An 11,811-nucleotide genomic window follows, 5' to 3' on the forward strand; every position below is an offset into this window, starting at 1 on the left:
CCTATCCGGCAGCAATCACAAAGACAACGCGGCCGAAGCCAGCGCTATCCATGACCGCCGCCGGACATGGAGCTACCTGGTGGTGTATGTGCTCTCTCGCAGCTCTAGGGCTAGAGAGAGTTTAGGAGGACGAAAAAAAGTACGAGACTTAAAAAAAAAAAAAAAAAAAAACCTGTTTTTTCTTCTTAACATATTAAAACCACAAACGTACTAACTGGAATGTTTGCATAGAAAAGTTGAAGTGTTATGGCCAGGGTTATGAATCTTATGATTATGCAACCAGCACTGTCCTGAGGAATGGGATCATAATAAGTTTGCTCAGAATTATTTTTTGAGGGGACTATCTATTAATCTATTATGAAGAAGAGAGGGGGCAGTATATAACAGGGTCGAGTAAAGCAGAGCACAAGAAGGAGTCGAGTAAACATATTTAAGAGTTTATAACTCTAATTAAAATATATAAAAAAATTCTTTGAAAATCAATTGAAAAGAAATCTATTATTTATCTTGCCTTACCTGAGAAAAACTTCTAGATCCGCCGCTGCTGCTAATCTACACTATTACTAATCTTTTATGATGATACTTTTTGAGTTTTATTTTTTTTTTTCATTTTGTTTCTTAGCAAGCTGACATGTATGCTTCTAGATCATGCCTGTACTAGGAGTATTATCTGTTACTAGGAATTGCCCCCGCGCGATGCTGCGGGTTTGCATGTTTTTTTCCTGCAAATTTCGTATGTAATAGTGTTTTTTAACAAATTTTGTATGTAATGCAGTTGCAATCATAAGCTAAGACACAGTAGCTCAGAATTTTATATCTATAAATGAGATAATCATACTAAGGAAACTAGGCCTGGGCTCGGGTCGGGCCGGGCCCGGATTTTGCCAGAACCGAGACCGAGCCCGAAGTAATCGGTCCGGGCCGGTTCGGTCTATTTAAGATGTGAGAACCGACAGGAGCCCGACCCGTTATGTTTAGTGTCGGGTTTTCGGGCTTTTCGGTCCAAAACCTTAGTGGGTGAGGTTGAAGACAACAGCAGTCCCAAAGCCAAGCCACTGCTTCAGCTTCTTCGTTCGAGCAGATCTGTCGGCTGCGGCAGCCGGAGCTTCTCCGGCGACTTTCAACTGGTTTTGGCGATTGCACTCTCAGAAGGGTCGAGTCTCAAAGAGAAAGCAAGCCAAACATTCATCATCATCAGCAGCTCGCAACGGCGCCGAGAATGTCAAATGTGGTCGGCTTTTCAGTGGATTCATGATGACTTCATCTTCTTCATCCTCTTCGTCTTCCTCGTATTGGGTCCTCGAATTGAAATGAATGGAATCGGAATCAGATTTAGAACTTGAACTTTGGGAAGAAGTTTGTGTTGATGCCATTAAATTTGGGATGAAATGAACTGGGTTTTAGGTTTTCAATTTGAATAATCGGGGATTTGGGAAGAACTAGGGCCTGAGATGGTTTAGAGAGAGAGAGAGGCTGAGAGCCAGAGATGGTTCAGAGAGAGAGAGCGCGAGAAAGAGAGAGGGAGGCTGAGAGCAGAGATGGTTCAGAGAGAGAGAGAGCTCGATCATGTGGCATACTGACATGATAAACTATATAATAATTAGGGAAAATCGTCCAAACAGTGTCTGAACTTTTCCAGACTATTAATTTTCGTACCTATACTTTAAAAAACATCAAAATGGTACCTGAAGATTTCAACCCGACCCAATTTCTGTACCTGGCAACAGTAATATCGTCAATGGCGTTAATTTTTGAAGGGTAAAATTGGTACTTCATATGGTTTGAGATCAGATGCGGAGCCACCCCGAAACTTCTCGTCTTGGCTCATCCTATTCGTCTCCGTCACTTACATCGTCTATGACTCTATGCCCTCAAGCTCGCCTCCACCTCAAGCGCCGCCAGTGACATCGACGACCCGTTCTCCACTCCCCGCCACCTCACCACCCCAACCTCATTACTCACCAACACCAACAACAATTGATGAATCCCAATCCCAGTATAAAACGACATCCGAGTCCTTGTATTGCATTTTTCATCAATCCGAACACCAGCAAAATTCTCCTCTGGTCTTGCAAGTTCTGTCAACGGTGGCAAAACTCTCCGCTTGAGAACAGTATCTTATCCCTGTGCGGTGAGAATGACAAGGCCGGAAGCGGCGGAGCATCAACTATATCTTTAATTTCTTTTGGATTACTTCATGAGGTTTTAATTGTTTGTTCTGTTGATATCCATGAAATGAAGGTTGATTGAGAATTTTGCAGTAGTCTAATCAAATAGTAGTTTAGAAATAGCTTTGTTGCAAATGAGGTATGGCCACAGTAAGAACTTCCTTTATAGGATCAAGAGAGGAGGAGTAAATAAAGGAAGAACTTTTCAAAAGTGGTTCTACTTCCAGCGAAGGAGGTTTCAAGCAGAACTGGGAAATTGATTTTTGCCAAGTATATCTCTATTGCCGAAAGGGTAGATGGCATGTTCCCCACAAGATGGTTTATTGAGAGATTGAGGTAATTTAGTCCCTGACCCAGACGATCTCGTGCAGCTCCACTTGAGTGAGTTTGGGCAACCAAAGAAACCTTTAGGAATCGACCCATTTAGAAAGTTCTCACCCATTTGAATCAAGATGCAGAGCTCCTGTCAAATTTTTTTTTTTTTTTTTTTTAATTAAATAGAGGATTAGGCCCTGTCAATTTGTTCAAAGACAAGTCTAGGATTTGAAGTTTTCCATTTCTGTCCATACCTTGAGTAATAGACCCAGTGAAGTTGTTCTCCAATAGCTGCAAAACCTGGAGCTCGGGCAAGTCTGCCTCGCTACACACGGCCTACACCCCGCCTGCGCAAAGCTTGCCCAGCCCCGCGAGTCCATTAGCCTCGCTAGCTCACGCATATGCCCTGCTCAACCCTTGCAGCCCCGCCCAGCCCATGCACGGCCCCCAGCCCTTCAATTTGAATAAACCAGATTAAGGTTTTGGAGGCCGAAGAATTTTAGCACTATTATGAAGTGAATCAACCATCAGAGAAAGAGAGAAAGAAAAGAATCCGAAAGCAGGTGGAAGGAGAGGGTTAACTTCAAGTTTTTTCTTTTTCTTTTCAGAAGTACCAATTTTACCCTTTAAAAGTTAACGCCGTTGACGATATTACTGTTGTCAGGTACGGAAATTGGATCGGGTTTAAATCTTCAGGTATCATTTTGATGTTTTTGAAAGTATAGATACGAAAATTAATAGTCTGGAAAAGTTCAGACACTGTTTGGACGATTTTCCCTAATAATTAATAAGCCCATTATTTAATAATTAGAGAGTGGGAGACAAAGCAAAAACGGGAGACAAAGTGGGGACATTGGTCTGACTACTTTGGGGTTTTTTTTTTATATTTAATATATTATAATAACACCCAATAATAAAGGGAAAAGTGGCAAATGATGGGAAAATGGGCCAGTTCGGGCTTTTTTCGGGCTTTCGGTCTCTGCATATTTGAGGCCCGAGACCGAACCGAGAAAATATATTCGGGTCGGGTCTTAGACCGAACCGAGAATTTCAAAGTCAAAACCGAACCGAATCGGGCTTTTTTGCTCAGTTCGGGTCGGGTTTTCGGTTTTTCGGGTCCGGACGCCCACCCCTAAAGGAAACAACCACAAATTTTGTGCTGTATTTTTATTGATATGCTTACAGAAGTTACAATTGTAGTAGAAATCGATCACTAAAGTGATGACAGAATATAAAGAGATCGATATGTACCAACAGCACAATTATGTGTGATTAAAAATATCATATGTTAGCTAAGGTCTCATACCCGTATCCTCCCGGAATCAAAGTTATCGAAACTGCAACATTTAATTACCATCAAAATCACTAACAGTCACAAACATTTGTACTAATGTTGAAAAGATAAACTGAAATTGATACAAACCAAAGTCCCAATTTTGTTGACGTCAGATTTTTGTTTAAGATGAAATCAAAACATAAAAGATGATGGGGCACATGCAAAAGATAATTATTAGAACCCAGAAGTTATCTTGACAATAACATAAAAATTGAAATCAAACACCGTCTGGAAATAGAATTTCCTTGACAATTTATTACAAAATGTGCACATCAAAGCAAAGGGCAAACAACATTTCTCTCTCTCTCTCCTTCTGTAAGTGCAGCAAATAATACCAAACAACACTGTTAAGCGAGACGATGCTGACCTTAAAAAAATCAGGGAAAGTAAATTGAAACAGCAAAATCCTTTGTCAAGAAAGTTTATGTTTTGAGAAGCAAAAAGTTCCTTTCCCTTCTTATTTTACTTTTTGGCTGATATTCTGTTATTTCCTTGTCAGTATCTTCTTTAATTCTCTTCAAGCCTTTCAATATCAGTAGAAATGCTACTCTTTCGTCAGTCAAACACGTTCGCATTACCAAACCACAGAAATCCATACTCCAACTATAAGCAAATTTCACTAACTCGACTCCAAAAATAGACCAAATTCAGAAGCCAGAAAACAACATATAGCTGTTCTATTCTTTCAAATTCCCTTCAAGCCTCTCAATTTTAGTTTGACTATGATTGCACATTGGATTCTATAGTTTAGGTTTAATGCTCATATCCTTATAGTTTCTAATAGGTCAAATTCGTCCAAAACAGATGAAATTTCAGTTAAGTTAACTTAAAAGATGTGCCACTCAAAGATTTGGATAAGGGCTAGATAGAATCTGGGGGAAAATATAAGAATTAAAGTTTGATTTCGGTAATAGAAAAGTGATGGCTCATTGCGTTGTGTTAACAGAGATTGATGAATACCAATTTGACATGATTGCAACTTGGAAGTAATGGTAACCCTGTTGAGTTTTAAACTGTAGGAATTAGAGCCAAATTTTGTAAAAACACAAAAGTGAATTTGGCCAAAACAATTGTTGCTTCACAGCTTAGTAGCCTAAATATATACTATAGATGGTAAACCAACAACTCAGCAGCGGAAAAACTTGCTATTCCAATCACTTTCCAACCCGGATTAAAGGATTAGCTCAAGCCTGCTCGAAAGTTCTTATTAGGGGTGGCTGAAAATGCCGGACCTGCCGAAACCAGCCGGAAACCGGCCGAACCGCCTCCATCGGCGCCGAAGGAAGTGGTAGCCGGAGGTGTGGTACGGTAGTACCGTACCGGAGCAACGTTTTCGGCTCGGTAGTGGTACAGCCAATTGCATAGGTTCGGTGATATCGAACCAGCCGAGATAGATATTTCTGGGTTTAATTCCAAAAAACACTACCCTCTTGCGCCTGCCAAGGATCGAACCTTTGCCACTCTCGCTACAAACTCGAGCCACTTACCACTAGGCCACCAGCTTGCATGTTAATGGTTGCGCATAAATAAATAAATATACTTGAATCAGAAAACAGAAAACAGAAAATTAAAAACTCTTTCTTGTCTTCTACTTCGAGACAAGTATGATTGAATGATTCTCTCTCTTCTTCATTCTTTCTCAGTCTCTTCCTCCTCTGTTTTTTCTCTTTCTGCACTCTCTCTCTCTCTCTCTCTCATTTCTGACTTTTGTTCTTCTCATATTCTTGTTCTTCTTCCTCCATTTTCTCATCATTTTTCTTCTTTTCTCTATTCTTCCACCTCTGTACTCTTCCTTCTTTCTGTTTCTTCTTCCTCCTCATACTGCAATCCTCATTTCCTTCGCCGGATTTTATCTCAGCAGTTCTCCAAATTCCGACAATCGGAATTTTCAAATACCGGCCAAAACCAACCGTTGAAAGCGGTAACCGAAAGCTCCGGCACGGCTACGGCAACACATTTGGCGAAACCGAAGAGTTTCGGTCGGTATTCGGCTGACGTCAAAAACGCCGGCAACCGTACCACGGCCAGCCCTAGTTCTTATGCAAATCCTTTCACAGCTACCTAATTAGTGAATAGTGATGGCTGAGATATGCTCTGTGCTCTAGCAAACTTTAAAATCCATTTCTTCAAATTCCCTTAATTTACATGAGAAAAGAATCAATCTTTATTCTTTCACAAACCCATATCAAATTTCTCAAGCTATATTAAACCAAGCTAACCAAACAACGAAGTGGAGAAGCAAAAAAAAATATGAAGCAAAAACAACCAGTGAAAAACAACCAAAACGTAGCAAGGAATTCATTACCTGATGCAGCTGCTGTTGTTCGGTTTAGGAGGCAGAAGGGGGAAAAGAGAGAGGAAAAAACTCGGTCTGGGAGGAAGAGAGAGGACAAAAAAGGTCAGTGGCAGAGCCGTAAAAAAAATTCAACCGAGGGAAAAATTGTCTTTTTGCTCATGAATGAACAGTGATTAATGGCAGCTTCGTATTTTTCCAGAAATGAGAGGGCAATAATGACTGTTCACTATACTTAAAACAGTGTAACAGTGCATCCACGCTTAATATATGTACTAGAAATGACACCCGCACGCACGCACATTGCTGCGGGATTTGTTGCTGTTAACAACTTTGTATGTAAGGCTTGTTGATGAGTTCATTCATCCAGTTGAAGCATGGCAATAAACTGAATGCATTCATTTTTCAAGATCAAGAGACTGGTCATAATGATAACAAAATGCATGTAGAAAACTAATGTATGGCACAGAGCTAAGGGTATATGCATACAATTTTTTTTTTTTAAATAAATAAAAAAGGGAATCCCAACTCATTTATCATATTTAGTTGTTCACTACTTGAAGAAAAAGAAGAATATTTACAGAATGGTAAGACATATACATCAGAATATATATTATAAAATCCAAATTTTTTAGCTAGTCAGTATATATAAGGAATACTTTCAGTCTCGGTAAATCATCTTTGCTAATTGAAAAGTGGTTCCTCTACAATTTCATCTAAAATCTCTTATCAATGTTTTCAATCTGGTGGACTGAATCACCAGTTGCCGCTCAACTTGAAAATAGAGCTGCAAGGGAGATCTACACATAACTGACATAAGAGAAAGAAGGTACGTTTGAATGGAAAATCAAAAAAGTAAATAATTACTACTATTGATTAATTACCTCAATCACCGAATTTGTTTCAGACTTATTCTTGAAACTGGCATCTCTAATGAGGTCAGCAGAAATATATTTGAAAGCCTAATTGCTTCTTTTTTTAACATCTTTCCATGACAAAGGTCTTCAATATATAGTTGTGCACAGAGGCTGATGCTGAAGAAAGAAAAAGAAAAAGGAATTCTTTTTGTGACAAAACAGCTTATTTTCAATTATCCATGGCTTTCTTTCTAACTGAACTAACAACTAACAGAAATATAATGAAGTCCTCAGTTTCATAATTATTTTACATATTCACCCATCCGAGCATAAATCTTTCAGAAATTCCGAAACTCAGTTTCATAATTATAACGCTCACCTCCATGTTCTTATGCAAGCCAAAAAATAAAACAATCTAATAACCATCGATGCAAGTGAGCATATTCTAAATGTACAGTACAATGAGATATAAGCAAATGACTAACTATCATCTTATCACAGACAGCACCTTATTTTGAATTCCAATATACAATGATATAGCATATAGCAACTATACAATTACATAACTGGAAAAGCTTTTCTTCTCTCAAGCAAATACATTTGTTTTGGTTGCTTTGTCTAAACCAGTAGAATTAATCTTCCGGAAAAGCTTGTCACTTTTGGTAGCAAAAGTAGCAAGGGAAATTGGTACATTTGATTAAAAAAATGTTGCTCTTTGGTTTATGCAAGTTTCCTAGATCTCCCCAGCACATTACTGATGCTGGTCCTCTGGTATCACAATAAGTCCTTGCAATCATGTATAAGACCTATACAACTTTAAGAACCTACTTATAAAATATATGCCCCAGAATCGAACCTTGTGTGTATGAGTGTATATAGTCATATACATACCTAATCAATTAATTGGTAAATAGAATTGCTCAAGAATTGGTAAATATACCAACTTGCCTCAGACCAAAACCCAATAAGACATGCAGTTTCTCTTCATAAAATTTTTTAAAAAAAAATTTATATAAATATATATATATATATATATATATATATATATATATATATATATATATATATATATATATATATATATAAATCAAAATAAGAACAAAACACCTCAATTACATTGGGTTGCCCCATACACCTTATCCCCGAAGCATGACATAACCTAACCTTTTCTTTTATTTTATTTTTAATTTTTTTATTCTTGAGCATGGATTACCATCTGACTTATACATGGCATATGCAGAATCATAAGACTATGATTGAATCATTATCCTCGGCAAACTTATTAAAACTCACACCACAATTGAACCTCAAAACACTATCTTCAACTAAATATCCATAAAATGAAGCCATTCACCGAGGATGATTGTTTGGAGGGGTACTATGATTAGGTATATGAATATATCATCATCACAAAATTGGGAATTATATTAAAATAGCAGAGAAGCTTACCTAAGGTTTGACCAAGTTACGATCAGAAATTTCGATTGAAAGAAATGCGCTAAAGCCTTAGCAAGTATTTGATGATAAAATTCTGTGGGAATTAAACACACAGTTTTTTTTTTTTTTTTGACTTTGTCAAGGGGAACCCAAAGGCTTCCTAGGCCAAGATAAACACACAGTTAGATTGGCTTTAAGGAAAAACTGAGGCATAGAATGTCAATACAAAATAGGATTACAAATCAAACGCAGTAGCAAATGGAAGAAGCAATTAAGAGCAGTTTACTGAAAAGGAATGGTTTTTAACAGTTGAACATAGGCAATGCTGCTATATTTTTTTAACAAACCCATAGTCTCTGAAACTATGTTTCATTAAAGCTGATAAAACTCCTTAAAACTATTAAATGCACAGAACCATTATCATGATCTAAAGGCTTAAACTGAAAATTCAAATTCAAGGATCATAGCTGGAAAAGAAGTTGACTGAAAACAAATTGAAGAGCATTGAATATTGGGTGGGGAAAAAATATATATATATATACATAAAGAAGTTACCTTTTATCAATTGAACCGAACTCTCTCCCTCCCTCTCTCAGATAGCGATTGATCTTCGATAATACCATTACCAGCGGTCGCGCTCAGTCCTCGGGCTTTAGATGAACAACAGCAGGGTCGTCGTAAGTAAATCTCAAGAACAATTAAGGGCAAATCCGTCATTTTACTGTTAAATGAACAGTATGAACGTTATCCGAATTTCAAAGCACGCAAATGCTGACTATAATATTCAAAGTAAGCTTTTACTGTGGAATTTTGACCAATATTGTATTTGCATTCCTAAACAGCTGGGAATCCCCTCCATTTTGGTAAATCCTCTGTTCTAGCTGTAACCTCATTAGCAATCATCTGCAAAACAAATGGAGATATTCAGCAAGAAAGGAGCATCAGGGTTCTCGGCCTCTTCCACAGCAGAACAAGTTACTCAAGGGATTGATGGAACTGGTCTTACTTCAATTGTTACAGGTCACAAGTATATGCTCTGTGCTACTGCTTTATTTTCAAGCTTTACTATGTCCTGCTCTGTTCCATCTCTTTGGTTTAGATGGAAATTAAGGCTTAATTATAAGCTGATATATATCTAGGACTCAATATGATCGATATGTCACAGAAGCAACCTCCCATGTATGAATTATGGGAAGAAAACTAGAAAAGCAGTTATTTGACTTACTTTTGTTAATTCCTTGTATGTGAAACTAGAACCATTTTTGCCGCACCGCCCTTTTTCTCAAAAAAAAAAAACTAGAACCATTCTACTCTTGAAAGGTTTTTTCTCGGTTGCATTGAGATCGATGTCTCTTCAGCGATATATTTGTATCCTTAAGTTCTATCTCTCCTATTATGTAGCACATGGAGACACCAATATGAGCTTAATTAAACTATGTACTCAAGTCTCAACTTTGTTCAATTTCAGGAGCCTCAAGTGGTATTGGCGTAGAGACAGCGCGTGTTCTTGCATTGCACGGTGTTCATGTAATAATGGCAGTAAGGAATATAGATGCTGGTACCAATGTTAAAGAAGCAATCCTTAAAGAAATCCCCAGTGCTAAGATTGATGTCATGGAGTTAGATCTCAGCTCATTGGCATCCGTAAGAAAATTTGCAGCAGAGTATAATTCCAAAGGCCTTCCCTTGAATATCCTTATGTAAGATAAGCAATCATGTTCTGATCTTTTTCTCACATTGATTCTCTTGTATGTACTCAGTACTCACTGCCGTGAGAAGCTCATATAGAAACAATTTGCACTTCTTTCTTTGTTGTCAGTAACAATGCAGGGGTCATGGCAGATAAATTCAAGCTATCTCAAGACAACATAGAACTCGATTTTGCAACTAACCATTTAGGTCTGTTACCTACAAATTTTGCAGGCTGCTTTAATAAATCTATACATTTGTTACTTGAACCATCCAATTGCAATATGCAGGTCATTTTCTTCTCACAAATCTTCTGTTAGATAACATGAAACACACATCAAGAAAAAGCAGCATAGAGGGGAGAATTGTTAATGTATCATCATTTGGCCATAGATATATATACCGTGAAGGAATTCGTTTTGATAGTATTAATGACGAATCAAGGTAAGACTATGCATGGCAGCATGTCTTTGATGAATTGTCTCTAGGCTTCGCTGGTTTAAGATTATTAATTAAAATGTGTTTTACTTGCTAATTTACAGGTACAACAAATCTGTTGCTTATGCAGAATCCAAGCTCGCCAACATATTGCATGCTAATGAGCTTACAAGGCGCCTCAAGGTAGTGATTGAGTGCCTTTATATTTTAGATTTGTTCTGCTTTCTGAACTTCTTGGTTGCATTGGTAACTTTTTTTTTTTTTTGAAACGTTCACTAAACAGGAAGAAAGGGTTGAGATAACTGCTAATTCTCTTCATCCTGGAATAATTCGCACCAATATTATGCATAATGATATCGGTGTAAAGTGTAAGCTTCATCTGCTGTGCTTACCAGTGTGAACTGGTGTGGGTTTTGAGTTTTCAATGATTAACTTACTTATTGTTTGGCGTGACACAGGTGTTCTTAAGGTGCTCAGGATACTTTCTTTGAGCAAAACTATTCAGCAGGTACTGCTTCGATCAGGTTTTACAATATATGTAGCATCACTATTTTGAGTGCAATGCTGCATGGACTCATGAACCATATTACTACACTGTAGCGTCACTTACGATATAGGATCCACATAAATAAAGGGGTCGCATGGCTATTAGAAATGTGATATACATTGTGATTCAAATGTTTATTTCTCATTGAACATGGTCATGCAGGGAGCAGCAACCACATGCTTTTTGGCACTGAATCCACAAGTTAAGGGAGTAAGCGGTGAATACTTTGCGGATTGTAACATTACCAAACCGATATCTCAGGCAAATGATGCAGATTTGGCTAAGAGACTCTGGGATTTTAGCTTGAGTTTGACCAATCTCAAGTAGTAGTGGAGGTTTCTGGGCCATGCTTTAGGGAGCTGTAATTCTGCACTATTTGTTATGAAAATCAATTGTCATATCAAATATTTGTACCATACTTGTAATTTATTATCAGTTGGCCGTCAAAACAATTTGTCCTACTCAATGACACTGTTCCATATATGAGAGCAACATCACAAATTCTATTCTGTTGCTTATTATAAATTCCAAATGCATTCAATTTGCACAAACGTCATGGCTCTGCTAATTTGCATTATTACTCGTCTTTATTGATAACCCTTCTTGGTTTTTCCTTAGTAGATTATAACCATGCACCAAGGACATATAGCAAGAATATTTGATTCATAATCATTATATATAGGAAAAAGGATTATTAAAACTGAATTTGGTAAGTGGTCTCCATTGGTATC

At 37.7% G+C, this 11,811-nt stretch overlaps 1 protein-coding gene and 1 long non-coding RNA gene across 3 annotated transcripts; one reads left to right on the plus strand and one right to left on the minus strand.

The window, feature by feature from the left end:
• Positions 1–2,170: 2,170 nt before the first annotated feature.
• LOC133706596 (uncharacterized) lies at positions 2,171–3,251 on the minus strand. The gene is made up of 2 exons (XR_009844627.1): positions 2,738–3,251; positions 2,171–2,631 (listed from the first exon to the last, which is right to left on the minus strand). It is a non-coding gene; the product is annotated as an uncharacterized LOC133706596 (long non-coding RNA).
• A 5,985-nt stretch (positions 3,252–9,236) lies between these two features.
• On the plus strand, positions 9,237–11,589 carry LOC133744068 (short-chain dehydrogenase TIC 32, chloroplastic-like). Of its 2 annotated transcripts, none has more exons than XM_062172199.1 (8): positions 9,237–9,426; positions 9,875–10,106; positions 10,226–10,305; positions 10,386–10,539; positions 10,638–10,716; positions 10,817–10,901; positions 10,992–11,041; positions 11,243–11,589. In XM_062172199.1, exons 1-8 carry the CDS (start codon positions 9,321–9,323, stop codon positions 11,405–11,407), a joined length of 951 nt encoding a protein of 316 aa, XP_062028183.1. In that variant the 5' UTR covers positions 9,237–9,320; the 3' UTR covers positions 11,408–11,589. The 2 variants fall into 2 exon arrangements, with proteins under 2 accessions (XP_062028183.1, XP_062028184.1); XM_062172200.1 differs by having other exon boundaries at positions 9,265–9,433.
• The last annotated feature ends 222 nt before the right edge of the window (positions 11,590–11,811 follow it).

Source organism: Rosa rugosa, chromosome 4 (genome assembly GCF_958449725.1).
Source record: "Rosa rugosa chromosome 4, drRosRugo1.1, whole genome shotgun sequence".
In the NCBI taxonomy this organism is placed as follows: Eukaryota; Viridiplantae; Streptophyta; class Magnoliopsida; order Rosales; family Rosaceae; genus Rosa; species Rosa rugosa.

Coding starts and splice junctions, on each gene's coding strand:
- LOC133744068 (XM_062172199.1), top strand. CDS start 9,321: ATGGAGATATTCAGCAAGAAAGGAGCATCAGGGTTCTCGGCCTCTTCC. Junction 9,427..9,874: donor TCTTACTTCAATTGTTACAG/GTCACAAGTATA, acceptor GTTCAATTTCAG/GAGCCTCAAGTGGTATTGGC. Junction 11,042..11,242: donor TGAGCAAAACTATTCAGCAG/GTACTGCTTCGA, acceptor ATGGTCATGCAG/GGAGCAGCAACCACATGCTT.